Source organism: Ziziphus jujuba, chromosome 11 (genome assembly GCF_031755915.1).
Source record: "Ziziphus jujuba cultivar Dongzao chromosome 11, ASM3175591v1".
In the NCBI taxonomy this organism is placed as follows: Eukaryota; Viridiplantae; Streptophyta; class Magnoliopsida; order Rosales; family Rhamnaceae; genus Ziziphus; species Ziziphus jujuba.
In genome coordinates, this window is record NC_083389.1 from 5,387,973 (window position 1) to 5,415,068 (window position 27,096).

The following is a 27,096-nucleotide window of genomic DNA, read 5'->3' on the forward strand; positions in this document are numbered from 1 at the left end:
GCATTTAACATGTAAATTGTACGACACATTTTATCCATCGAACAAAAGTAAAAAAGCTAACAATTCTTTGAATATCAGGAAGGAACATATTTCCTTGGCGCTACATCTTATTTTGGAAGATACTATGATTTTGTAACTTTTCATTTTAGTGAAATGGCTTCCATTAAAAAAAAGTCAAAAAAGAAAAAAAGAAAAAAAGAAAACATGAATAATATTTAATTTTCTTCCTTTTCCAAAAAAATCAAAAATATAAAAACAGCAATGAAATATTAAAAAAAAATAAGGTTAACATCGTCACGACGAAATTCAGATTCCGACTGGTAACTAATAGTTGCGATATCCCTCGTGGCCAACTAACTAATTAAAAATAGCGTTCTCAATACGAAAGTCAAAGAATCAGCCATCCTCTACTTTTCAAAAGAAATATAAGACTACATTGCACTTTATCTATGGCCACAAATATAGCTACTAATTTTGTGATTTCAACTTTTTTTTTTTTTTTCCCCTTCCATTTACATCCAAGCAAATTTGTTCCTGAAAATATTAAGAAAAAAAATTTATCCATCGTGGAGCAATAGCACAGATTCGTACACAAATTCACCTATCTGGTAAGCCCAACTTTTTCTAGGTCCAATCGCAAAGCAAGCAGCAGTTACATTTATTTACCCCAAAAAAAAAAAAAAAAAAAAATTACAAAATAATATTTGAACAGTCTCGTCTTCAGACTACCTGCATAATCATAAAGATCTGTTTAATGTTTTCTTCAGCATGTTATGAGAAAAATGATCACTTCCATTTATTTTCCAAGCTGAAATAACTTCAAATCCATTAATAAAAATAAAAAATACCCTTGTATATTTATACAAATCTTTGGAAATATACATACTCTTTTTTCCCCTCATTGTACCTCTAAATATTTTTATGTTGCTGCTAAGGCCGTAGGAAGCTAATTTGTTATGGCTCTTAGATATCTTAGAAATATCGGGTAAAAAAAAGCGCATAGTTGTAATAAGGAGACTGCATTCTAAGGTTGAACTTACTTGCTGGCTTGTGATCGCTTATTTACTAGTGCTTCTTCACTTCAACTACAAGCCTAGTCTGTATAAGTCCGCATATCTCCTTATTACTAAGCTGTTTCATTTTTCTTCTTTTACATCAGCTTACTCTCTTTATTATTTTGCTATTTAATTTTTTACCTCCCTTCTAAGCTACGGGTTCGTCTTTGGTTATCTGTATACCGATTGCTATTCCTTTCTTAATATTTCAACTCATTTGCTAATATTTATTATAAGAAAATTATTAAATTATTTCATCCTTTATTTTAGGGCTCTAAAAGAGGCTGAAGCTATTATTTATACAACACACTACCATGCTCGCACAACAAAGAGCACATATATAGACTCACCTTTGCTTTGACCGCATATTTTTTCTTGTGGATGCAGAAATAGAGCTGTTTTGACCTTTCAGGTTGCTTTTCTTAGCTCTTGATTTTGTGGCTCCTGAAACAGTTTCAAACTTTAGTGCACAAATACAATATATTTGAACTAATGATAAGGTTTTGGTGCTTAAACTACCTCTCTTAGATATTGGTGATTGAACTTCTACATCACCTGGTTCTTGCTCTGTCAACTCACTAGAAGCACCTGAATATTCATCTGACTCGACAGATTTGAAATTTGACACATCATTCAAGGGATGAGTCACTTCTTCACCTGAGGGGTCGATGACTTCACCATCTGTACGTAAGAGAAAATGAAGGTTAGACCAAGTACCCCATTTCAACAACATAAGATTACAAATATAGAACCATCAAAATAGCCTCAGTTATGCAAGCCACAAGAATGGCATCTATGAAGATAAAATCTCATCGGCTTTGGGAAAATTTTGTGAAATATAAACAATTTATAAATATAAAGAATTTTTTGACAAAGAAGGAAATTGCTAAGAAGTTTCCCTGAACATGATAATTATATACTAACAAATAGATGCATCTTGTAAAGAACAATGTAGTTCCCCATTTCTCCAATGTTCCTTCCCCAACATTTCTCACCTGAGGCATAAAGAATGAATCATGCTATGATCTCTGTAAACTACACGTAAATCTCTTTAACTAATTTTCCAAAATATAAGGTTTGAAGTTCCAAGTTGTAAACTTAATGGACTAAGAGAGTGGAAACTTGAAAGCAACAAGAGTTCACTATAAACCATAGCCAAAGTTGATTAAATTGACCTTCAGTAACATCAAATTCAGTTCTATCTTCTTTAGAATTCCTAGCGGTGGCAAAACCTTCCACATGACCAATTTTCTGATGGTGAATCTGGGCATTTCTTGCGGTCACTTCTTGTTCCTTTTTTTCAGCATGGAACTTATTTAACTTATCCTCAAACTCCTCAATGCATAATTTGAGTTCTGGCTTTGCAAATTTCTTGCCCTGTTTCAGTTAATGTAAGCAATTAAATTTATATATGACAAGATGCAAGTAGCCAAGTAGAACTGATAATACCTTGTTTATTATGCTCCTAAAATGGTCCATCACAGAATCCTCAGACAGGGCATGTTCAAATGTCTTCAATAACTCCATGAGCTTTTTCATTCCTTTTTCAGTGAATGCCAGCTGAGATAGACAGTAAGAAATATATTCCCACTGTCTAATATCTGCAGTAATATACTTGTACATGTCATTATTAGAAGAGTAGAAACGGAGAATCAATTTAGCAAACGAGAAAATAGGTATATTTAGGGAATGCATACCTGTAACTCCACTAAACCTGTTACAAAGCTTTTCAACAAGAGCTTCCATTTGTTTGTCCTGGAAAATATTCAAGAGAAATCATGTAATATCATCATGAGAGAACAAATGTTTGCCAACTTAAATCGGCTAAGTAATTTATACCTTCTTGATGGAACCAATTAAAAACTGCATGATATTGCAGAAAGACTCTCTCTTTATATTCTGGTTGGATAATTTGCCCAGTATATCTGGAAGCAAATTATATACCGGATTGCTTCCTGTGGAAAATTGCAAGAATAATATTCAATTGACAGAATGAATCATACAAAAGAAAATTGCTATAATCAGAACAGTATTACTAGAAAAGTGTCAGGGTTTACCTTTCTTAGACAGCTCATGAAAAAACAGTTTAGCCAGATTTGAAATCCTGTCATCTTCATCTTCTAATCTCATAGCCATTTCGTTTATGTAACCTTTAACCTGAGAAAGCAACAGCCAGAATCAGACCCTAATTCATTTTAAGTAAAGAGAAGAACAAGCAGTCTTAGGCAGGCCTCCTCAGACCTTCATCATGTCATTCAGTATGAGATGAGAAAGCACCAAAACGGCATTCTTCCTAACAGAAACTGAAGGGTCCTGTAACCTGGAATACATGTTCTCTGTCCATGGTTCTAAAAGATTAGGAAAGCGTACAGCCAAATCTCCAAGTGCAATACTGCAATTGGAACGAACAACTTCTGATTGTGCATTCTCCACAACCGTGAAGAGAAGCTGGAGGTTCGCATCACTGGAAATCAAAAAGAAAATGTGGATATTGGGTTTTCTCTTTTCAGTATACATAACAGAGATTTATATAATTATGAATTAATAGGTAGGTAGAGTGAGCTTATAAGATCTCACCAAAAATTTGCATCAATAATCATAAACCGACATAAAGCAAGCATTCCAGATGCCTGTAGTTCTGGATACTGCAAAAAGTAGAAAACAATCATTTTGTTGAACAAATTTTAATGCAAATCTAAACATTAATGGTGTTGAGGCTTATAAAACTAAATGTATTGACTGTTTCAAATAAAAATCATAAGTCATGACTAATATGATACTCCTAAAGTTGGCAGAAATGCATTCCTATCTTTAAATGGATGTATTTATCTCGGGTGGGTGGGGGGGATTGAGGCAATCACCTTTTGCATCAAACTGAAGTTTCTACAAAGCTTAGACAGGAAAGTTGCACAATGACCAATCAGATTCTTCTCGTTAAAATCACCAGAAATAATTTCTTTTTCTGCTCTTTCAGAGAGTGTATCAAGAATTGCATCTTCAGACGCAGCAAGGCCAAGCTCAGCATTGATACCATTTTCCTGCAAAATTGAATAGAAGAAATCTTTACATATAACAGGAGAAAAATTTAAAACCAATAGAAATGAAAATCATTAGTAACAAAAAAGAAAAATTTAAACAATGACGACTCCATGTTTCATTGTGATAAGGTATACAGGGTAACATCTCACCTTTGGAGTATCACCAGGCATTGTGACGTTACCATTTGTCTGACTTTCAGATTCCATCTTTTCTTGACCAACTTTCTGCCTCCGGATCTTTCGTAGACATGATTCAATATACACGAGTTGGTTCATTGCAATATGACTTACCACAAATAGATATCTACTAAGTTTTCCTACTTGAGTTGTTGTAAGTATTCCAGCATTACCACTATCAATTTCATTCTGCAACTCCTCACCTCCGTTACAATCAAACAAAGAATTGAGAGATTTCTTTACAAGATCAACAGCTAGGACTTCAGGAGTTGGGTGAATTGTATATATGGCAGCAATAGCTCTATCAGCAGCAGCGTACCATATATTTTCAGGGAGCCAGAAACCAGTAATTAAGCTTTGCAAAATACTAAATACTCTGCTCCCATTACTAGACAATAAGTTTTTCTTGTCCTCTTGAGATAATCTCTGAAGAGCAATACATGCTGTTCTGGCAAGCAAAGATTCCACTTTAGCCCAACGACCAAACCCAATATCGATAATATCCTGCAAGTGGGAGCCAAGTACCTCAGGATGAGACTTGGCTGCCATGCAAAGGACATGTAACGCACCACGACTCTGCTCTGCGGTGGTTCCAGTTACATTAAAGCAAAAGAAATCCCATAATGCTGCTACCTGCAAAAGCAATACTTTGTAAGGACTTTTATTCAAGATCATAGCAGAAACAGAATTTATTAGCTACAGTAATATTAAAGATAACTGTAATTACACAATGAATTACTCAGTAACTGTTGAAAATAAAAAAGGATACCAGAAGCATGTTCCATTACCAGAAGCTTTAGCAGAATTCATCAGCTATAAAAAAGAACTCAACAATCGTACTATTTTATGGTTTTACAATTTTAATAATGTTTGTTTGAATTTTGGATTATAATGGCCATTTATACTCTACTAGGTGGAAGTAAGGCAAAGAGCTGATTTGTTTCCTTAACCACCAAAGGAATCGAGCATATTAAAACCCACCTTTGTTAGGGAAGGAAAAAAAAAACACAAAAAAAAAACAAAAAACAAAAAAGCTTTTGACAGGCTCAAACAAATCAACACTAAATGGATCCTCTGCATGTAAATCCAACCTCGAAGACTAAAAGAATTAGTTTGTTGCCAATATTGTTTAAAAAATTCATCAAAGAGAACTTACCACACTGCTTGATATATCACCTTTGGACACCAGTGCACCAACTATGAACTCCAGAGCTGCTAGATCTCCTATATTTGACTCTATTGCAAGATTCAAAAGATTCTTAGCAGTTTCAACAGGGCTTTTCCTTATATAAATCGTAATGAAAGCGTTTTCTACAGCTTCATATATGGACTTGTCTTGAGAAAATACCTACACAAGGCACATATAGAAGACACCGCACCTCTCATGCATTTAAAATCCATAGTTCTTGCTAATTATTGAACGAAGATAAATAAGTTAAAAAAAAAAAAGTTATGCCAAAAAACTGTGACACTAATATTTCTAATTTGTAGGGGGAAGTAATAAAAGTACCAGTGGCAACATCTTACGGAGACATGCTTCTGAGCCATCAATTTGAAATTGTCTGCACCTCATCAATAAGAGAATCGTGTTCTCCACATCAGTGGCAGAAGATGATGCCATCAATTGGACAAGTATTGGCATCGTCGCAGCCATACACTTGGAAAACCTCAAGCCAGCCTCAAGCGATGCGACCAAGGCCCTTGTTTCCTCCAAGTTCCCAACATCTGGCACAGAGCTATCCATCTGAACAACATTTTCTTTTATATTAGGTAGAGAACTATAAGTCATACTCTCCTGCTGTTCCATGGTCACAGTAAAATCATCTTCATCATCAACCTCATCATCTCCATTACAGGTATCACCATCAGATAGTACCCTGTTCACAACACTTTCTGAAGCGATATCTGGTTCAAGCTCTTTTAGCTTTTTCTGGTACTGTTCCAAGGTTGCTTCAAAGGAAGCTATTCGAAGTTGTGGACCAAATGGATTATGCTGCAACATCGTGATAAGTAAATTTATTGCAGATTTTCTAACTATTGCACTCTTATCCTCCAACCTCCCAGCAGCAACTTCTGCAACCTCATTCCACAAGCCAATTGAAACAGAATGTTCTTCGCACAGTTCAGCCCAAACTTGAAGAACCCGACTCCTAGTATATGCTGAAACATCTCGGCACCTCTCAAGTAATATTTCCAACATAGCTTGCTTGGTTCTGAGGCGAACAGTTTTAGAACTTAATTCACCCTCCACGTCCTTAAATGCCTTTGCAACCAGCTTCCCCAATACTCCAACAAGAGCATTCCTTATCTTATAAGAATCCCCACCAAAGTGCTGCACCAGGACTCCAATGTTAGTAGAAAGCAATTTTGGCAGCCGATCAGCAAGTTCCACCATAAAACGACCAACATTTTCGGCCCCAGCACTGTCCTTCACATAGTCTTTTGGACTAGTCCTCCCTATCTCTCTTATGAGAGAACTAGCCAGGCTCCCATCAGCGTACTTTTTCTCAGCACCAGCGATCGCATCAGCAATGTGGGTAACAACAAAATCGTATTTGTGAATTAGGTGCATGATGGAAGCACATGATTGTGCCATGTATTGGTATTTAGTAGCACAAGCACCAATTATACGACATAAAGCATCTTTTGTATCAGAGTCTTTTAAAAGTGCGGCATTCTCAAACAAAGAAAATGTTTTCCTACAAAGACATGAATCAGGAAATTATCATTTTTAAAATTTACACAAGAAAAAAGAGTAGAAGCAAATTGATTGATAAACATTAGTTACCCAACTTACATTGCAACAAAAGAAATATAGTTTTCATCCAGGCTTGGTGAACCAAAGAGCAACGCGAGGTTGACCTCTAACGAATTTGCTATCACGTTGAGTATCCGGCCTCTCTGTGGCTCCCAATTCCATGCGTTAAGGGGATGTTTCTTCCTAGAACTCGCAGTCACCTAAACCAATGATCAAAAGACTTCACTAACCAATAGCAACATTGCCAATACCAAAATCAAAGCAATTAAATATTGCATTTGAACACATATAGAAATAAATAGTATAAATAAATTGGACAGTGATCCAATTACCTTTGAATTGTTGCTGGTATTGATATTAGACTCCTCAGCTAGAACAACACTAAACAGAAAGAATGTGTAGATTTTAAAGGCATTACGATGTGATGCAATCCGGTCAAGCACAGGTGATTCACCATCCTGACCTTCAGAAAGCCTTGTAAGCGAATCAACATTAGGAAGAAGGACACTGAGATTGGACCGCAGACTCTCAACAAGATTGAATTTACAAGATGATGGTAGAACACTGTAACTGCGGATCAAAGAGTAAACGCGATCAAACACATCTTGTTCTTCCACACAAAACAGCTCCTTATCGGACAGATCAAAGGATACACCTGTTAGAAACAAATTGCATAGCACTGTGAGATTGTGAACCATGTGTAGGCGATGATTTTTCTCTATCATAAAATGAACCAATATGAATCCTCTATGTATATATATATATATATATATATATATATTTTTTTTTTTTCCATTTCCAAACTTCAATTTTAGTTCCTAAATTTTTTATTATGAATTCAAAAGATTATTGTCTAATTTTCGTTTTTCCTATATGCTCTCGCTAAGTAACGAAAATTTAGGGTTCAAGAGAAAAATAAATAAATAAATAAAAGTAGAAATAACATTTACTTATAATTTCTAACAGTTTCCATTTAAAATTTTGTTATGTGCAACAAAATAGAGTGCTAGGATTCGACAATGGAGGAAATCTGTGGAAATAGAGAAGGAGAGGCTAACCTTTGACGAACTCTTCGAGTTCGGAGGAACGAAGGGTGGCGATATCAGTGGTGTTGAGAGCGCAAAGGTGGTTGTCTTCGTATTCTTGCTCAAGCGCTTGAAGAGTTTGAGGGAAGACGAAATGGGGAGCCATTGGAGAGGGAGAGAGACGGAGAGAGCTTCTCTTGCTCTCCTTCGCTTTGTTCTTGCGCTCAGATTTCAAACCCAACTGAAATTTTTGAACGTGCGGAGCGGGAACATAATTTTGTACTTTATATATCTCAGCCTGACGATCCAGGGACAAGATAGGCATTGGGCAGTGTTTACAATTTTGTTTTTTTTAATGGCATAAATAAAATTCTAATAAATATTTTTTAAATAGCAAATGTTTTTTAGTTGAATTTATGTGAAATTTAAATTATTTTTTAAAAATTTCACACATATACTTTATACGGCATATAAGATCCATCAATTTTTTTTAATATAATTTTGTCAAACTTTAATGAAGTATCCAATATATAGACGGAAATTATGTTTTCATTTTTTTTTTTTAAGATACCAAATAATGTTATTAAGCTATAACTCAGGCTATTAAAAGTCTTGCAAGAGAACCAAAAATAGAAGGACCAATTTCGTAAAAACCCAAAAAACTGATTTAGTTTTTTTGACATGTAAAATTTATTTTTGATATTATCTCTCAGAAAAAAATTAATATTATCAAGCATTTAAATTATTATTATTATTATTTTGCACGTTGAAGGTGCTCTTATTCTCTAATTTCTCTATATATTTATTGTTATTATTATTTTCTCTGGCGGGATTGAACAGAGCTTAATCACGAGATTACCAAGTCCATTATCGTATGATTGTCTTAGGATTTTACTCAAAGCGAAGGTATGTGAAGTCAAAGAGAAGTCTTCAACTGAGAGAAGCAAAGCCTAGAACCCAGCTCTATTCGAATAACACATCGTAAAATCTTTTCGTCTTTCTTCCAACATAATTTACTTTTGATTCTCTGATTCCTTTCCCTCAAAAAGGCTCTGCTTGAAATGGGTTTGCTTTGAATCCCTAAAGAATTGTTGGGTTCTGATTTTTTTTTTTTTTTTTCTGGGCTCAATTGAAGGACCAACATCAACAAGAAGGGCACCGACAATGGCTATGCCATGGGGCATGACTCTCTGGATGGCGAAGATGGTCTGGATCGCTCTGGCTGGTTGGGTTTCTTCTTGCTTGACCGTTGCTGACGAGGTTGCCGGTTCTCTAAGAACCGGAGATATTGGCCCTTTTCATGTTGGTTGATTCTACCGTCAAATTCTCACCAACCCAAAATGGCCCTGGTTTGTCTCTCAACAACCAACTATTTGTTCTTTTATTATGTTAAATCTCTGTGCTCCTATTACCTCTAGATGGTACTAGTACGTGCTATTGGTGGTTAGAATTGTGAAAAACCTTTTAAGCCTGCCATGTCAGATAATTGAAATTCATCTAATTGTTTACTGTGGTGGGTTGTTGGGTAGTGTCTGATTTGGTGATTGATTGAATATTCATTTCATCTGTCAAATTAAAGTTCTGTTCTGCCGCTTCTCTGGGAAGTTTATGATCAGCAGTGCATTTGACCATCCATGTACGTTAGAATATGAGTTTATGTTGGTTTTTATTTAACGGAACCTTATCATTGAACTGCTTTGATATTACTTTCAAGGCTGCAATGTTAAATTTAATTTTTTCCACAGGTTAAAAATAGATATATATATATATATATATATATATAAATCATTTAGCTATATATGTATGTTGTTTTAAGTTTTCTTTTATGTTTGAACATTCTTAGACTTCAATTACTTCATTGCCTGATTTGCATATTTCCTAGCTGGTGTTTGGAATCAGTAGCTTCTTCAAAAGAACTTATTTGTGGCTGAAAACTTGAATTGTAACTTTTTATTGTCTAAAAATCTAGCATTCTGATGTATGTGCTATGTTCCTATGCATTTCAATGTCATACAACGTGGATGTCTTGGTTAACTGAGTGAAGGTTTTTATATGACTATCGCAAGGAAATTGAGTTTCGGTTCTTTTCAATCAAGTGAGTTTTATATGTTTGGTACTGCTTATGTAAGTAGTGAGTTTCGTATGTATTACTACATTATTGAGGAGGTTACCTGTTGTACAAGAACTATTGTAATTTCCACTTGGAGAGAGGATCTCAAGAATTCATTGGTATCGATATATGTCCTGAGATTTTGCTATCTTACAACTTCATGTCTGGAGTAACTTTAGATAACTTGAGACCTTACCCTCCTTAAACATAGGAACAAACAAAATGTGATGGAGTTTGTTATAGCATGCATATGAATCCTTTTTGTTGATTAAGGAAAAAGTATCGGTCAAATGCTATGCTGTAAGTTCAAATTGACTGTCATTTAAAGAGGGCTGAGGATATGAAGTGTTTTATTCTCAAATTAAATCCATGCGATCTTAAATCTCCTTTTGCTTCTTAAGCTTTAGCCCTTAAAGTATGTTATCATACTTTTGGTCCTTGGGTAGGTTAAGATAGCTACTTTCTCTCGACTGTAACACATAATGAAGAAAAACTTGGTATCTTTTGGCAATTCAATGTCAAAACGATCTTAAAGATGGAAGTATATCATGATGTAAACTGCTTTTACATGATTATGATGTTGTGTTCGGTTGGACTACGTGAATTTAACTCCACATATGGTGCTATGGGAAATTTCTTGATGATTTCATCCTAATATGTTTTATTCTATTTCCTGCTAAAAGTTTTCCACCTACATATTCTTTCCTTGTTACTTATTTGAAAGGATTTTATTTCATTTTTCCAAAATTTATGTTAAATTTTATATAACGTTTGAGATGTCTTTTGTTCTACAGTGGGTGTTGGTGATTTAATTCTATGGTGCAATAGAAGACCGACTATCTTTCTCCTTCTGCAGATTCGGTACATGCCAAATGTAAGATGAAAGAAGGGAGAATGAAAGTGTCACCTCTACATCTTATGGAGTTTGTTATGTAGTCTCATTAGATGTTAATAATATTTATATAATTTTTCATTTTTATTTTTTACACTGATGGAATTTTTTATTTTTTATTTTTGTATCGTAACAATAAATATGTATTGTTTTCTTTTTTTTTTTTTTGGTGAATAAATATGTATTGTTTTCTATGTTATGATTGGATTGGTGGTTTTGATAGCTGTGGTAAAGCTGGCGACTTTGTAAATCCAACGTTCTGAGCATATGAAAATGTTCATTAATGAGTACAAATTTAATGGTCTTTTTTCTTTCTGCAATTGTCTTTTTTCTACTTCTTTCATGATATATATCCGGGAGAAAAAAATATATATATATAGTTTTTGTAAAGTAAAATTAAAGATTAGGAGTAAAGCTTGCATATGTTGGGTTCGGGGCACTCCTATTTGATTTGGCAAAGAAATAAATGCATAACTCAACTCTTAAACTATTGCCCAAGGAAAAAAAAAAAAAAAAAAAAACTCTTTTAACTCTTAAACAAACAATTTAATGGTTAAGGTGGTTTTCCTTCTTACAAAGCCTTTTTCATTCCTTGAGAATGGTTAAATCCCAGTCAAATCAAAACTTGTTTAATCCGATTAAAAGTCCGATAATGATAAAGAAAAAGATATAAAAATTAAAATGGGAAAGGCCGAAATTTCGTTTTGCGAGAAATTTGGTAAACGAGACGAGTCGAAGAAAAAAAAAAAAAAAAAGAAAACAAAAAAAGAGCGGGTAGAAACAGTGAAGAGCTGTTGAAAGCGATAACAATGGCTTCTACTTTGTAAAATACTGAAACATTCTGTTGGAAAAATTCAATTCTAAGAGTGTTTTGTTTTTTTTTCTCGCGAACCAAACAGGGCGCCAAATGCTAGCAGTGTTTCGAGTGTCAATACTCGCTGTAATAAGCGTTAGCAATAAAAGCACAATACCTCTTCTGAGCTTTGCTCAAAATATCGCCCTCATACCATGCAATGTCAAACTATATCAATCTATAAACTGCGAGAAAACACCTAAAATCGCATTACCCGGAAGAGATTATAGCGCCAATTCTGATGTAGCACGGTCCAATTGGCTGATTACGAAGCTAAGCAAAGATGGTAAACTTTTCGAGGCACGCCAGCAGTTTGATAAGATGCCTGATAAAGACGTGGTCACTTGGACGACGGTTATCACTGGGTATATCAGATGTGGAATGATCGAGGAGGCGAGGAGGCTGTTTGATAGGGTGGATGCTAAGAAGAATGTTATCACTTGGACTGCGATGGTAAGCGGGTATATACGGTTGAAGCGGATTAAGGAAGCAGAGAGGTTGTTTCTTGAGATGCCTGTGAAGAACATGGTTTCTTGGAACACAATGATAGATGGGTACGCGCAAAATGGCCGGGTTGATTTGGCACTCGATTTGTTTGAAAGAATGCCAGAGAAGAATGTGGTTTCTTGGAATACAATCATAACGGCGTTGGCTCAATGCCGGAGGATTGAGCATGCACGTAGACTTTTTGATGAAATGCCTGACAGGGATGTGATTTCTTGGACAGCAATGGTCGCGGGCTTGTCTAGAAACGGGAGGATTGATGAAGCCCGGGAACTTTTTGACAGGATTCCAGTGCGGAATGTGGTTTCCTGGAATGCAATGATTACAGGCTACGCACAAAATATGAGATTGGATGAGGCTTTTGAATTGTTTGAGAGGATGCCGGAGAGAGATATGCCTTCATGGAATACTATGATTACTGGTTTTATTCAGAATGGGGATCTAAAGAGGGCATGGGAATTGTTTAATGAAATGCCCCAAAAGAATGCCATCTCTTGGACCACAATGATCACAGGATATATACAAGACGGGCAAAATGAAGAAGCATTGAAAATCTTTTCGAAAATGGTGGCAGCTGGTGGTGTGAGACCGAATCAAGGAACTTTCGTAAGTATTTTGAGTGCTTGTAGCAACTTAGCTGGCCTTGGTGAGGGACAGCAAATCCATCAGATGATAAGTAAAACAGTCTATCAGGGCTCTGCTTTCTTGGTATCAGCACTCATAAACATGTACTCAAAATGTGGAGAGTTGAGCACTGCAAGGAAAATGTTTGATGATGGCTCTACAAGCCACAGAGATTTGATCTCCTGGAATGGCATGATTGCTGCATATGCACATCATGGATGTGGCATGGAGGCAGTTGACTTGTTTAACGAAATGCAGAAATTAGGCGTCAAACCTGATGATGTCACGTATGTGGGGCTTCTCTCTGCATGCAGCCATGCTGGTTTGGTGGAGGAGGGGTTACAATACTTTAATGAGCTTGTTAGAGACAGGTCAATAAGAGTAAGAGAGGATCACTTTACATGCTTTGTTGATCTTTGTGGTCGTGCAGGGAGGCTCAAAGAGGCTTTTGATTTCATTGCACAACTTGAGACTAAGCCATCAGCATCTGTTTGGGGGGCTCTTCTTGCTGGATGTAATGTTCATGGTAACATGAATATTGGGAAGCTGGCTGCACAGAAGCTTTTAGAAGATGAGCCAGAGAACTCTGGCAGTTACTTGCTGTTATCCAACATCTATGCTTCCTCTGGAAAATGGAGGGAAGCTGCTAAAATGAGGTTAAAAATGAAGGAGAAGGGGTTGAAGAAGCAGCCTGGTTGCAGTTGGATAGAAGTGGGGAATAAGATCCATGTTTTTGTAGTTGGTGATAAGTCACACTGTCAATCTAAAATTATTTGTTCTTTACTTAGTGATCTTCATGAACTGATGAAGAAGATTGGACATGTACCAAATAGTGATTTAACAGTGGAAGAAGAATTTTCAATACCATAAGTTTTGAATTTGCAGATATATCGAGGTACAATAGAAGAAGAAAGGACCTGATATTGAAAACAGAGGATTTGTGTGATTTTGGCTCTATTTTTTTTTTTTAATAATTATTTTTTAATATTGGATGGACATAAATATTTTATTACTAAAATCTAATTTAATAATTCTTTTAGAAGCAGATCTGACTTTATGTAACATACACATTTAGTTAAGTCATAATATAGATCTTTTCGACAAGTCATAAAATTTTAAAATCATTAATTAGTGTTGATTTTTCTACCCACCCACCCCTTCTAAGTTCAAGAAAAAAAGTTTTTTATTTTTTATTTTTTTATTTTTAAAAAGACAGTAAAAAGATGTAAAAGTGAGAGATAAGGGAAATAATAAAGCCGTTCTTTTTACTTCCTTTTATTGTTACCTACAAACAGAAACTTTGAAAATATAGCTGTAAGACATTTTGGATTGCTGTGGGTCGATGGATAGAGTAGACTTTCAATAATAAGTGCACCAAATCCGAGTCTTCAAAGAAATGGACAGCATAAATAATATTTTTAAAGATATTTTGGGTATTGATTTAGCCCATACAAAATTTCATTTTTTGATGAAACGAAGGGACCAAACTGCATTATTGAACAAACACATAAAAACTAATCTCATTAATATGTAAGTCATTCAAATCAAGACCATTTAGAACTTATTTTAATTTTCCTTAAAATTATTTGCTTCAGAGAGCATATTTCCTATTGAGAAAACAATAAAGTTAGCAGGAAAATGACATTGGCAGATCATTTCTACATCAGAAACAATGGAATCGAACTGTATGGGCGGATTTTAGGCCTAAAATTGGTCCTACGGTGGTCCTCTTCATTTATCATATGTCCTTCTCAACCTGCTTGTTGAGGATACATATGATGGCAACTCCTTTATGTCTTTGTTTGGATTCAATATTCTCTACTTCTCTTAGCACAATCTTTTTCACTAGCTAGAAGATAAATATATTTTTACAAAACTAACTTGTTTTTCTTTTTAAATTATTATATATTTGAAGAAGTGAAATTTGAACTTAAGGCACCTAGTTAATAGTTACTTTAGAAGGGCTGAAAAGCTGAAAGGAAAACGAAAAGTGTCTTTTTTTTTCATAACTTTGTTAGAGTGAAAAGTATAAATACACATTTTTCGCTCCTGCTTCAAAACATATTAAACTTTTCCTCTTCTTGTTTGGCTTTTAAGGTACTTTAGATTTTCAAATTTGCGTTTTGAATTTGCATTGTCTCAAAAGAAGAGAAGGAAAAAAAAAACAAAAATGAAAAATTTTTGTATGGTCAACATATGGGTTGCTTTACATGATATCTAACAGATTTTACCGTCCTTAAATTCCTCCATTTAAAGTGAAGTTTAATTTAGTTCGAATATATTGTACAGTGATAAGATATTATAAAATATATCCATATTTATATTATATCACTACAAATGGGGCTGGGAGTTAGAACCATCTACTTTTAATTTCCATTAATTAGAAAAAGTAAAGAATACCCATGTTACCACTTGTATTTTCGGTATCAAAAGTTAATGTTTTCTCAGATTTGGTACTTATTACTGGCATATGCATTGAGAGTTTTTCCCACAAAATTAGCAACCTTGACAATTCATCACTTGACAATGCATAAAAATCTAATAAATGATTTCAACTACCACACTACAACTTGCAGTCTATACGTTGACATTGACACAGATTATATCTAAAACTTCATTGGATTAAGCACAATAACTCACATTTCCCAAGCTGCTAGGCATCAATACAGAATGCTTGAAAAGACTGGCTAGTATTTCTTTTGGCTTTCTTTTTGAGTGATGAAATCTGTCGCTTTGTAAAAAATATCCTTATAAATTGGGCTTTTTATTTCAGTTTCGATGTTCATCAATAGATATTAACTTTTGATTAAACAGCTTGGCAGTTTTACTAATCTCTGTCAGTGAAATATACTTACAATGCTCGAAAAATTCAAGACAAATACTATTTTTAAAAATTAAAAGTGAAAATAATTTATTTATCCCAAAAAAAAAAAGTGAAAATAACTCATATGGATATTAATAATATTCAATGGCTTGTAAGTTACAGAAAATTGATGCTAAAAAATTACAACAACTCTCTCAAGATTACATTCACCCAAAAAACTCTCACAAGATTACAGGTGGATGAATGAACAGTGTTATGATGAGTATAATGCATCGTATATCCAATACATACACAAAGATGGGGCATCATTATTTTGGGAAAGAGTTATGGTTTTCTCTGAATCTGATCAAATAAGCTGCACTCATTTTGATTGTCATTTCCTTTTCTTCCTTGTTTTTTATTATGTTTATTATTCTTTGATTGCTTTTAAGTAATGGTAGGGTTGTTCAGATCATCCAGTTTAAGTGGTATTCGGTAAAAGGAATGCTCAGTTGGACCGACCATTATTAAATATAACAAACTATATCAAGCTCTTAGCCAAAAGAATAAATAATATATTGAAAATTAATAATTGCTGTGAAAACTGTTTTCTAATGTGCCCGCTTCTGATATGGAAAACTTTCATTTAGAAATCACTTTATGATGCATATGGAGTTTACCAAATCTAAAATGTTATCCAACAGGGAAAAAAAAAAAAGAAAAAAAAAAGCAAAAACAAAAAATGAGCTGCAAACATGAGCAAAATGATCACCGCCGAGATCTCAAATTAATATTCTGGTACAGAAGAAATTGAGTTTTGAAAGAAAATTAGTCTAATTAAGGTCTTTTTGGTAATTTTGAATATCCAGGTCATAGTTATTATTTCGACTTCGGAATTGCAGGATTTGTTCGTTAAAGTGTTTTTTTTGTTTTTTTGGCTTAAATGTTCGTTAAAGTATTATCAGTGGATGATACGCAGATAATAATGTCATGTCAAGAAGATTTTTTTAACTGTTGTGGATTACTTGGCTTGGAACTTTCCAAGTTTATTGATGTTCGTTTCCATAACATTAACCATGCAGAAACCTCAAACAGCTCAAAATCTAGTAGGAATTGCCCTCCAAAAAAAGTTTATCAAACTTACAAAAAAATTCAGACAGCTTTCCCACCATAGTCTCATTTTTAAGTGCTATAACCTTAAAAAGGGCATTCATTTTCTTCATCTTCCATCTCCAACCTCTTGAAAGCTCTTCCCCACCCAACACAAATAACATTCTCTCTCTCTCTCTCTCTCTCTCTCACTGCCTTTTCATCCAAGCCTCTAAAAAAGGTCCAAAACCCACCTCTACAATCTTCTTCATTCTCTTCATGTTTCTCTCTCGAAAAGCAATCAAATTCCCACAAAAAGGCCACCCAACAAGACACACAGAGCCAAAACCAAAAAGATTTCTGTGAGAGGGAAGGCAGAGAAAAGAAGCTGTCTTCGAGAGAAAGAGAGAAAAGGAGGGGAATATAAAGCAATACCCATTTTTTTCCCAAAGTCATTATTCATTCATGGGCTGCTCTGCTTCAAAACCCACCACCATTCTCGCCAGAAACCCAGAACAGCGTTCTTTTCCTAGTCCCTGTGCTTCTTCTGGTTCTGCTCCAGACTCTTCCAATTCTTCACCTCCGGTTCCCAGAGCTCTTTCTCTCCCAACTCCTCTCGTTCATCATCCACCTCTCAGAAAGGGTGATACTCACCACCTTGTTTCCCTCACCTCCACAACCTATGGTTCTCTCCTCCTTATCGACCGTACGACCACCCCCAAAGTTTCCAACTTGAATAGCGCTCAGGATCTTCCAAAATCCAAACCCTGCAACACACAGAAGAGTTCGATCCCGACGGACCCAGAACACTCATTGTCACCTGACTCTGTCATCAACACCTGGGAACTCATGGACGGCCTCGATGACTTCGATTTCGAGTTTGAAAGCTCTGCTAAGCCCACCTCGAAATCTTCCATCTTGGACCGTGAAATCGGTTTTCCGAATAAACCCAGTTCGTGTAGGTTCACGAGCTTTGATGGGTCAGCGACGAAGAAACGGTTTGACTCGTTTGGAACAGTGAAGTCTTCCTTGGAAATACTAACAGAGGATTCGCCTTCTTTGTCTTCATGTTCTTCTACAACAAAGCCTCTGTGGCAGCACTTATCCGAGGAATCCTTGCTGTCAAAAATGGATCCGGACGTGGTTTTCACTTACAGAAGAGCTTTATCTTCTAGGCAATTGGGCTTCAATCCATATAATCCCGAAGCTGTAAGATCAACCGGGTCTACTCCTTTAAGCTCTTCATTTACAAATAGTTGCTTACAATTACCCGGCACAGAAGATAAGGTTGTTATCTACTTCACTAGTCTGAGAGGCATTCGAAAGACTTATGAAGACTGTTGTTCGGTTCGGATGATACTGAGAGGCTTCAGAGTTCCTGTAGATGAAAGAGACATTTCAATGGATTCAGAGTTCAAGAAAGAGCTGCAAAATGCGCTTCTAGGAAAAGCATTGACTTTGCCGCAGGTTTTCATTAGAGGAAAGTATGTAGGAGGTGCAGAGGAAGTTAAGCAACTCCATGAAGTTGGAGAATTGGCAAACCTTTTGGAAGGTTTTCCCGTTCAGGATCCTAGGTTTGTATGTCCAGGCTGTGGAGATGCAAGATTTATTCCATGCCTGAATTGTAATGGCAGTCGAAAGGTGTTTAAAGAAGAGGAAGGAGAATTGAGGAGGTGCTTGGACTGCAACGAAAATGGGTTGATACGCTGCCCTGGTTGCTGCTTATGATTATAATATATGTATGTCAATATCTGATGCATATATAATTTTTGTATTTTTGTTATGATAAATTCCAAAACAGTGCCTACTTCTGATGCAGCTACAATTAGGAATGCTGTGAATTACTTTGTTTTTATTTTTATTTTTAATTTTTAATTTTTTGTTTTTTGTTTTTTTTAAAATATTTGAAACCAATGATATGTCAATATTTATTCTGGCCTTCTGCTTTTTATGTTCACTGTCTCCCTGGACAATTTTCAATAATGTTAACATTTTTATAATGATGTTTTTGGCAGCTTTCATATTTGAAAATAGTTGATCCTCCAAATCCTTGAGAGGTGAAAACATCATTTGTATACTTGATTAATTTTGACTGGAGTTGAGTTGTGTGGAAGGTCGGTATCGAAATGGATTCAATCTTGCTGCTTTTTGTTTCATGGTTTTGATGCTTATATTATAGATATTAGATGGTCTTCATATTTTATTGAGTTGTACTTCAGCAGGAATTTTCTATTTAGATTGGCAGGTCATCTAGGAGTGCAAAGCACATTTGTTCATAGAGCTTCTATATGGCCTTAAAATGAAAAATGGCCTAAAAAGTAAACTAAAAAGCTGTATCTATAGTTCATTTCCACAGTGGGACCTTATGGAATTCAAGTGCTGAGTATGTGGCTAAACTTGTACGATCAACATCAGATAACTGGACTAAGCCTGACTCTTGTTCATGTTTATTTTAGTATTCTGCCAAACGATCTGAAGGGTGTTGAGACACGATTTTCTATTTGTTTTGCCCTCATTTTCCAGCATATTCTCCTGCAAATTTATGGTTTGTTGGGGATTTTGAAGGTTAAGTTGATGTAATGATGGATTTGTTTAAAGGTAAAATGGCATCTATACAACGAGGTATGTGCTCCTTGAAGTTTGTAGTTTCCGGGGCCTGATTTGTTCGCAAATGTCAGCCTACAAACTTTTACAGTGTTGATATATTAAGAAGAAATATTTTTAAAGTTTGCATTTTCTCTCTAGAATGGAAACAAAGTATTTCTATGGATCAAGAGACATTTTTTATTGCCAAACTTGTTCTGAATGCTGATAGCTCAGCTCTATTCAAGTCAATGAGCTGCAAAAGTTGGGAAAGTAGCTAGAGAGGAGTATATTTGCTCTTAGCTAGTCATGGCATATCATGGCACTGCAAATTGTAAAACAGATTGAATAATCTGAGGATAAACATTGTCTTTAAGATTTACTGGTTGAGTTTTGCTTGTCAATGGATTGTGCTGTCTAACTAACAGGAACAAGTCCTGAAGAGCATTCAAAAGCCACATCCTTGTGGATGATACTCTCAAATCTCAATCAATAAACAAATTCAAACGCCAATGAATTGTGAATGACCAATTCACATCCAAACGCCAATATATCGTAATTTATTTATTTATTTTTGGTAATTGTGGATGACCAATTCTATATCATTATTATTATAAATAGTATATGTGGATTATTGTAATAATATTCTTTAGGAAAAGAAAAGATGTCCGAAGAAAAACGGGGAAAGAAATAGTGTTACATAAACAATCCCTCAAGCATAAAGAAAGAAGAAAAGTAAGAGGATTTCAAGTAAAAAAAATATAGAAATGTGTATTTTATATATATACATATAGAAAAATTTGTATTTTCATATTATTTTGTGAAATTCTTTAGTAGAAGAGTTTAAAAATCAAAATTTGGTGTTATCAATATTTTATATGTTGTTGTTGTTGTTTTTTATGTTATATTTTTCAATCAATATTTAATATATATTTTTTTTGGTTAATTCAGTATTTTATAAAATCAAGAAGAAAACTTTGATATGAATTGTACTATTTTACTTCTTAATCCAAGGCATTAAAAAAAAAGACTCCCCAGAAACGCACTGGCAAAAATAAAATAAAGAAACAAAGAAAAAGGGAATATAGGAGATTAAAAGAATAATGTGTCCAAAGTCCAAAAAGCTGGTTAACTCGCACAAAGCACAGGCAGTGTGTTGAGTTGAGAGAGAGAGAGAGAGAGAGAGAGAGAGAGATGGAGAGGGAAGGGTTAGGGGAGGCAGTAGTAGGGAGGTGCATGAGTAGCTACGTGGACCAAGGTAGCACGGAGAGTCACAGATACTACCTGTCGCGCAGAACTGCGATGGAGATGCTGAGGGACCGAGGATTTTCTGTTCCCGCCTCCGACCTCGCTCTCACCCTCCCTGAATTTCGAGTCATTCACGGCCCCATTGTCGATTACGACCGCCTCCGCTTCTCCGTTACTCATCGCTCTGACCCTTCCAAAAGGGTATTTAATATTTATTGATCCTCTTCTTCCTTTTTCACTCTTTTTTCTTTCTCTTGTTGTTGTTTGGTTAAAGCTTACAAATTTATTGGGGTTCTTGGCCTTTTCATCTTCTAAACCATATGCTTAATATTATATGGTAAAGTAAACTTCTTAATTTCCATTTGAAAACTTTTGTAGATGTGATTCACAACATCTTGGTTCATTCCTGTTGAAAAGGAGTTCTATTTTCTCCTCTTTTTCTTGTTCATGTGAAATTTTGTCTTGTTAGATACTGAGTTATCCATTATCTTGGCTGCAGATCATGGTCATTTTCCGTGGGCATGGTGTGGTGAAAGTTAACGACGTCCGTAGTATTGCATCTCAGATTGTCAACAAAGACAGTTTAACTGGGCTTATTTTGATTTTGCAAAACCAAATGACAAATCCGGCACAGAAAGCTTTGGATCTTCTCCCTTTTAAAGTGGAAATATTTCAGGTTTTTTTTTCCTGGTTTCTCTTATGTATTGCATTATTTTCTTGTGGTTGATAACCATGCTGTTTTTAGAAAATGTTTTGTATAGAACTGTGTCATTTGTTTGTTATCTTGTTGATCCTGTTATTGACTAGCAAATTAAGCTTAAATTTTCTTTCAAGCTGTCAGTGGTCAATCTACCTTGTAAAAATAAACTAGAGAATCATTTCTGTGGGAATTATTATGATTAGTCAATCAAGTGGTTTTCACTGCTAATTCTACTTGTGGATTTCCATGAGGTTGTGATTCTGATATTTCTGATATGTCTATGATTTTCTTTTTGTCAGATTACGGACTTGCTTGTGAATATCACAAAGCATGTGTTGAAGCCAAAACACCGTATACTAACTGATGAAGAGAAGCAGAAACTTCTAAAGAAACACAGCATTCAAGAAACGCAGGTTAGTGGTTTTAACTAGAGACTGCAAATGCTATTAGTATTTTGCAATCTGCTCTCTCTCTCTCTCTCTCTTCCCCCCAAGTGGTTTTAAGTGGAGACTGTTAATGCTACTAGTATCTTGCAAGTGGCTCTCTCTGTGTGTTTCTTTTCCCCCCTCCTCGTTTTGGACTGATATTTCCATGTCCAGCACTTTCTATATGCTAATGCATATTGAAGTCCAGTGGCCATATTTGGAAAAAGTGCTGTCTATCATGGCTATGTGAAGCTCAACATGTGGACCGGCCCCTGCATTAGGTGGCCACCTATTGTGTGTTGCAGCACCAATGGAAGCTGTCCACATGGACAGTGACCTGTTCATGGCTGTGATGGAGAGCATCACTCTATTTGGACTGATCGACTGGCTTCCCATTTTGGTTCAAGTTAAAACTAGAGGGCGTGATGCCTGGTAAACTTTAGGTGTTTGCTTAACTTCATTTCCTTTTCTTGCTTATGTTGTTTGATGTAGATTGGTTTGTCAAAGTATCAAATCTCGTATAATTGCTTATTGGATAACGAGTATAGCACTATAGCATATTGAGACATAAAAAGCTTGTGCATTCAATCTGGTAAATATGTTTCCTTGAACACTAATAACAGTCATTCCTTCTGCAGCTGCCTCGGATGTCGAGAAAAGATGCAATTGCGCGATACTATGGACTGGAAAGGGGGCAGGTGGTGAAAGTTACTTACAGTAGTGAAATTACGAAATCCCACATCACTTATCGATGCGTCTGGTGATGCCTGTCTTGGTGCTTCTTTTAGTTTCATCGTAGTGATTTTTCCTTTTGTTTTTCTTTTTCGGTTTTCTCTGAGATCTATCTCAGTGCGGTTGTACGACTACTTTTACGTTTAATGCAATTGGTAAGCTGGATGAGAGCTTATTTTGAGCGGTAATTGCTTTTATTGCATTGTGCAGATTGTGTTGTGGTATAGAGAATCTTTATAAAACATTAAGAAAACTAAAATTTGTTCTCGTTTTGTTTGCTGAAAGTTATTTCCCTCCACTTGGGAGTCATGAGTTTTATCAGTAAGAAGTTGAATCCATCTCTAGCATCCGGATCCTACGTGGGTTTTAGGCTATTAACTATTATGTAATGACATCTAAAAACACCTTTGAAAAGGGTGTTGTATGCACTTAATATATTGAGAGATGGATTTGTTTTAAATTGTTTAGTGGTACAAGTTTAACATTTCGGAGCATTATAGAAGTTTCATAAATGAAAAAAGGATGCATAATATGGTGAAGTGAAGAGAGTTTAGTTTTGATTGAAAAAAGAAAAGGTATTCTACCTTTTCTTTTTTTTTTTTTTTTGGTTCCATTTTTCTGTATCAATATTAAATTTGAAATCAATTACATATGGTTGGTGTTTATTAACGATTTGTAAAACTTTGAGAATTTATGTGGGTATAAAATTTGGAAAGAGTTTTTTAAAACTTTTAAAATATTAAAGTAGATTGCATAAAATTTGTCATACGATTGGGCTTCACTTTCTTTTTTCTCGAAAAACAAAAACCCAAATATTCAAAAAGATAATAATAATAATAATAATGAAAAAGACAAAAAAGGCCAAAGCCCATATTGCTTTCTCAATATTCAAATGAAACCGAAACGTTTCTACATAATTGAAACGGAGTTAAAAACCCGGATCCCCATAAAAACGAAGGGCAGCGGGTAAACGTCTTCAAGTTTGAACCAAACGGCAGCAAATTACCGAGCTGGCGAGTCATTGAGTCGACTCAGCAGTGGGCAGTTCTTCATTATTGTTGCAACTCCAATGGGCGATTCGTCAGTAACCGAATCGTCGAAGAGCAGCGGCGGAGGAGGAGGAGGAGGAGGAGGATCCGAGGCGTCTCGGATCGGAGATGTAAAGCAATGGCTGGCCCACGAGTTCGGGCAAGCCGGAAAGGAAGTGCCACAATTCGAATACACCCCTCGATCAGTGGCTTATTTACACAACCTTGCCACTCTCTCTCAAGCCAAGACCCAAGCTTCCAAGATCCTGGCCTCCGATTTCCGCCTCAAAGCCGCCGAGTACCGTTCTCAATGTCAGCTCAGTCTCTATCTATTTGTTTTGTATTTTTATTATTTCTGCTTAATTCATGCAAAAAGGTGATTCGATTTTTATTGAATGTAGCGGCGAGAATTAGGGAGATACTGGAGCATGTTGGGCTGGCGCAGGAGGGTTTGCCGTCTAACGTTGTTGGGTCGGTGCAGGTTCTTGCTAATGTCGCCAATTTGTTGAATATAAGAGATACGGAGCTTAGCAGGTCAGATTATGCTTTTGATAATTTTGCTTCTGGCTTTATTTATTTGGGGCATGATTGGTTTCTCTTTTATTGGGATTTTCCAAGTGTTTTTGAGTAGAAGAAAATGGGATTTTTTAGTTTTCTTGTAGCGATGGGTGACATTTCGTTGAGAAAGACTGGTGTAGAGGAAAAGAGGGCCAAAGTTCAGAAAGAGTCTAAGGTTCTGCTTGATTACACCCGAAAGGCTATTGCAAGGTTGACGTATTTGAAAAGGTAAAAACTTTTTTGTTTTTTATTTATTTTTATTTATTTTAATTTTTGACTGTAGATGTTAGAGGAATGAAGTGTATACTTTTTGGTTGTTTGGATTTTGGAGAATTTATCAAAACGTACTTTTGAATGAGATGCCAATTTTTGTTTGGTCCTTGTAAAATCGACTTTGCTAGGACACTTGCTCAACTGGAGGATGATATAGCACCATGTGAGGCCCAAATGGAAAATTGGAAGACAAACTTGGCGGTTATGGCTGCCAAGGAGAGGCAATACCTCCAACAGTGTGCCAACTACAAGGTACTCATCTTGTCTTCATGCTATAACCATTGTTTTAAGTAATTGCCAGTTGACAAGGCTTATCTGATTCTTTCTGATTTCATTAACATATAAGTTTTTGTTTTTCAAAAATAGTAAATTAAGTTTAGCAAATACTTTTCTATTGGTTTCCTCTTTTACTCCATTCTTGCATGGTTTATTTCTTCCGTGATGGTGTAACTTTTGGTTTTCTTCTGAATGACCATCTAAGCATGCAGAAGAAATAAAGTGGTGTCTAGTGCATTAGTTTTTTTATGGTTACACGATGGAACCTTAGTAAACGGACATAAGACACTCTAAAGGGAAAAATAATATGCCATAAGTCACTCAAAAGGGAAAAACAATGCCTTGAAGGTTTTGCCTAATTTATCTTTGCCGAACAAATCCAAGAGTGCAGTGTTGAAGGAGATTATATAGCTTAAGAGTTCTTATGGGTTTGTTAAATCTTAACATTTTGACTATCTATTATCATGAGCTTGTTATGGCTATAACTATACGATGTTATTACCAGCAGTTGAATTGCCAATAATTGTGTCTGATGATTTCATGAATCGTGTTGGCGAATTCCAATTCTAAAGTTCTTTTGTGTAAGTTTGTAATGATGCGACTTGAACTGTGAACTTTCTGGACAGGCTATGCTGAATCGTGTGGGCTATACCCCAGAGATTAGCCATGGGGTGTTGGTTGAAACAGCTGAACATAGAAAGGAGTTAGAGAAGAAAACAAAGCCCATCCTAGATACTTTGAGAAGCTACCAGGACTTGCCTCCGGTAATTTTCTGTTTCAATCAGTGGATCATTGATTATGCTGAATCCCGTAAAGGTCTTGAGTTATTGTAATTTGTGTTTGTGCAGGATAAAGCTTTGGCTGCGTTAGCAATTGAGGATAAGAAAATGCAGTATGCTGCTGCTGAGAAGTATCTTGAGGATGTATTGCATTCGGCTCTTGCCACTTCTGAGTGATGACCTGTAGATAGAGCGATTGAGATGTATTCATGGTTGCTGCATTCTCTCTGTTCTCTATTTTGTTACTGGAAGTATTTGTAAAGGAATATCCATTCTCTACCTGGTTGCTTTTCTGTAAATTGGGTTCCCATTATATTCTTTACTTTCTTCCTTCTGCAAGGGAACAATTAAAATCTAAATTTTATTGTATTCGAAAATCTCAAGTTTGTGTTGAATCGAAATTCTTCCTATATATCGGAAATCCCATGTTTGTGGTGAATCGAAGTTCTTACTATATACACACTGTATTCTAAAGTCTCAAGTTTATGGTAGTTTCGTGTCTTTTAAGCCTTTCTTTTTTTTAATATACATACATATATATATATATATATATATATATCATACAGTATATAATTGAATAATTCTCAGGAAGGTTCAAGTATTACTGTATGTTTTATGGAGGCTGAAACTGTAATAATAGCAAATCTCATATTCGAATCAATGCCTATGACCAGGGAGAATGGGAGTCTAAAAAAACTCAACTATTGCAATTACTAAACGTTACGTCACAAATACAATATTTCTCAAAATCAATACAGTACACCATAGGATTGCAAAAAGATTAAGAAGAGGTACATATTTGAATACGAGACTATAGCCCTTATTTCTTTTTTGGTTCTTCTTTCTTCTTGTTCTTCTTTTGCAATTACAAATGATTGCCATATTGATGATCATTTTATAGTGCCCGCGAACGTAAGTGTTATAAACAAGGCCGCAAGTGTTACCAAACAAGGTACATATACACTTGGCAATCTGCGAGCTGCAACAATTAGACTTCGAAGTAAGAAGTATAATATGGGGATCATGAAGGAAAGTGAAGCAACATACACAGGGAGACCAACTTGAAAGCCACCATGCGAGGAACTATGTTTATACACCACATTTGCTCCGGTAATAAAAGCCAGTACTGATGAAGTAATGAAGATGGTAGTTAATGCCATCACACAGTGAATTGGATGTGCATACTTAACCTGTAATAACTTTGAAAAAAGTGCAACTCCAAAGTGGATAAACATGGAGGCTGCAGCACAACCAAAAGCCACTGAATCAGTTATCAGAAAAATCTTGAAACCAACATACACAGGGAGACCAACTTGAAAGCCACCATGTGAGGAACTATGTTTATACACCACATTTGCTCCGGTAATAAAAGCCAGTACTGATGAAGTAATGAAGATGGTAGTTAATGCCATCACACAGTGAATTGGATGTGCATACTTAACCTGTAATAACTTTGAAAAAAGTGCAACTCCAAAGTGGATAAACATGGAGGCTGCAGCACAACCAAAAGCCACTGAATCAGTTATCAGAAAAATCTTGAAACCCACAGTTTCCCTTAAATTTGCC

At 35.6% G+C, this 27,096-nt stretch overlaps 6 protein-coding genes across 14 annotated transcripts; 5 read left to right on the forward strand and 1 right to left on the reverse strand.

Annotated features, from left to right (window-relative positions):
- Nucleotides 1-358: 358 nt before the first annotated feature.
- LOC107433770 (condensin-1 complex subunit CAP-D2) lies at nt 359-8,386 on the reverse strand. 4 transcript variants are annotated; one of them, XM_048465468.2, is made up of 17 exons: nt 8,087-8,379; nt 7,361-7,683; nt 7,068-7,228; nt 5,781-6,969; nt 5,427-5,618; nt 4,244-4,903; nt 3,917-4,093; nt 3,633-3,700; nt 3,297-3,519; nt 3,113-3,212; nt 2,895-3,010; nt 2,753-2,810; nt 2,505-2,656; nt 2,231-2,432; nt 1,575-1,736; nt 1,406-1,499; nt 359-534 (listed from the first exon to the last, which is right to left on the reverse strand). In XM_048465468.2, exons 1-17 carry the CDS (start codon nt 8,376-8,378, stop codon nt 513-515), a joined length of 4,191 nt encoding a protein of 1,396 aa, XP_048321425.2. In that variant the 5' UTR covers nt 8,379; the 3' UTR covers nt 359-512. The 4 variants fall into 4 exon arrangements, 3 of the variants coding, with proteins under 3 accessions (XP_048321425.2, XP_048321426.2, XP_048321427.2); XM_048465469.2 differs by having other exon boundaries at nt 359-729; nt 8,087-8,377; XR_007238404.2 differs by lacking the exon at nt 359-534 and adding an exon at nt 1,980-2,050 and having other exon boundaries at nt 8,087-8,386.
- Nucleotides 8,387-8,725: 339 nt separating this feature from the next.
- LOC107406972 (uncharacterized) lies at nt 8,726-11,279 on the forward strand. 4 transcript variants are annotated; one of them, XR_009634856.1, is made up of 4 exons: nt 8,726-9,034; nt 9,205-9,402; nt 9,583-9,689; nt 10,958-11,279. XR_009634856.1 is itself a non-coding variant. In XM_048465472.2 (3 exons), exons 1-2 carry the CDS (start codon nt 8,928-8,930, stop codon nt 9,362-9,364), a joined length of 267 nt encoding a protein of 88 aa, XP_048321429.2. In that variant the 5' UTR covers nt 8,807-8,927; the 3' UTR covers nt 9,365-9,402; nt 10,958-11,254. The 4 variants fall into 4 exon arrangements, 3 of the variants coding, with proteins under 3 accessions (XP_048321429.2, XP_048321430.2, XP_060668649.1); XM_048465472.2 differs by lacking the exon at nt 9,583-9,689 and having other exon boundaries at nt 8,807-9,034; nt 10,958-11,254; XM_048465473.2 differs by lacking the exon at nt 9,583-9,689 and having other exon boundaries at nt 8,808-9,034; nt 9,208-9,402; nt 10,958-11,254.
- Nucleotides 11,280-11,606: 327 nt separating this feature from the next.
- Nucleotides 11,607-13,968, forward strand: LOC107409580 (pentatricopeptide repeat-containing protein At2g35030, mitochondrial). The gene has a single exon (XM_016017010.4). The coding sequence runs from the start codon at nt 11,963-11,965 to the stop codon at nt 13,904-13,906; it is 1,944 nt and encodes a 647-aa protein (XP_015872496.3). The 5' UTR covers nt 11,607-11,962; the 3' UTR covers nt 13,907-13,968.
- A 2,841-nt stretch (nt 13,969-16,809) lies between these two features.
- LOC107406971 (uncharacterized protein At3g28850) lies at nt 16,810-19,801 on the forward strand. Its single transcript, XM_048466197.2, has 2 exons — nt 16,810-18,667; nt 18,944-19,801. Exon 1 carries the CDS (start codon nt 17,394-17,396, stop codon nt 18,654-18,656), a length of 1,263 nt encoding a protein of 420 aa, XP_048322154.1. The 5' UTR covers nt 16,810-17,393; the 3' UTR covers nt 18,657-18,667; nt 18,944-19,801.
- Nucleotides 19,802-20,590: 789 nt separating this feature from the next.
- LOC107406978 (DNA-directed RNA polymerase V subunit 5A) lies at nt 20,591-22,804 on the forward strand. 3 transcript variants are annotated; one of them, XR_007238227.2, is made up of 5 exons: nt 20,591-20,960; nt 21,259-21,435; nt 21,759-21,872; nt 22,059-22,327; nt 22,523-22,804. XR_007238227.2 is itself a non-coding variant. In XM_016014194.4 (4 exons), exons 1-4 carry the CDS (start codon nt 20,706-20,708, stop codon nt 22,646-22,648), a joined length of 672 nt encoding a protein of 223 aa, XP_015869680.1. In that variant the 5' UTR covers nt 20,593-20,705; the 3' UTR covers nt 22,649-22,804. The 3 variants fall into 3 exon arrangements, 1 of the variants encoding a protein (XP_015869680.1); XR_007238226.2 differs by having other exon boundaries at nt 22,059-22,316; XM_016014194.4 differs by lacking the exon at nt 22,059-22,327 and having other exon boundaries at nt 20,593-20,960.
- Nucleotides 22,805-23,580: 776 nt separating this feature from the next.
- Nucleotides 23,581-25,969, forward strand: LOC107433772 (AUGMIN subunit 1). The gene is made up of 6 exons (XM_016045119.4): nt 23,581-23,956; nt 24,046-24,178; nt 24,296-24,430; nt 24,604-24,727; nt 25,378-25,515; nt 25,600-25,969. The coding sequence occupies exons 1-6, from the start codon at nt 23,686-23,688 to the stop codon at nt 25,705-25,707; spliced, it is 909 nt and encodes a 302-aa protein (XP_015900605.1). The 5' UTR covers nt 23,581-23,685; the 3' UTR covers nt 25,708-25,969.
- The last annotated feature ends 1,127 nt before the right edge of the window (nt 25,970-27,096 follow it).

Bases quoted from the DNA above. Each gene is read 5' to 3' on its own strand.
- LOC107406972 (XM_048465472.2), top strand. From the start codon at position 8,928: ATGATTGTCTTAGGATTTTACTCAAAGCGAAGGTATGTGAAGTCAAAG. The intron at 9,035-9,204 runs GTAAAATCTTTT...AACATCAACAAG, and splicing joins CTCTATTCGAATAACACATC to AAGGGCACCGACAATGGCTA.
- LOC107409580 (XM_016017010.4), top strand. From the start codon at position 11,963: ATGCTAGCAGTGTTTCGAGTGTCAATACTCGCTGTAATAAGCGTTAGC.
- LOC107406978 (XM_016014194.4), top strand. From the start codon at position 20,706: ATGGAGAGGGAAGGGTTAGGGGAGGCAGTAGTAGGGAGGTGCATGAGT. The intron at 20,961-21,258 runs GTATTTAATATT...TCTTGGCTGCAG, and splicing joins GCTCTGACCCTTCCAAAAGG to ATCATGGTCATTTTCCGTGG. The intron at 21,436-21,758 runs GTTTTTTTTTCC...TCTTTTTGTCAG, and splicing joins TTAAAGTGGAAATATTTCAG to ATTACGGACTTGCTTGTGAA.
- LOC107433770 (XM_048465468.2), bottom strand. From the start codon at position 8,378: ATGCCTATCTTGTCCCTGGATCGTCAGGCTGAGATATATAAAGTACAA. The intron at 6,970-7,067 runs GTAAGTTGGGTA...ATGTCTTTGTAG, and splicing joins TATATTTCTTTTGTTGCAAT to GAAAACATTTTCTTTGTTTG. The intron at 4,904-5,426 runs GTAAGTTCTCTT...TTGCTTTTGCAG, and splicing joins GTGATATATCAAGCAGTGTG to GTAGCAGCATTATGGGATTT.
- LOC107433772 (XM_016045119.4), top strand. From the start codon at position 23,686: ATGGGCGATTCGTCAGTAACCGAATCGTCGAAGAGCAGCGGCGGAGGA. The intron at 24,179-24,295 runs GTCAGATTATGC...GGGATTTTTTAG, and splicing joins AGAGATACGGAGCTTAGCAG to TTTTCTTGTAGCGATGGGTG. The intron at 25,516-25,599 runs GTAATTTTCTGT...GTGTTTGTGCAG, and splicing joins GCTACCAGGACTTGCCTCCG to GATAAAGCTTTGGCTGCGTT.
- LOC107406971 (XM_048466197.2), top strand. From the start codon at position 17,394: ATGGGCTGCTCTGCTTCAAAACCCACCACCATTCTCGCCAGAAACCCA.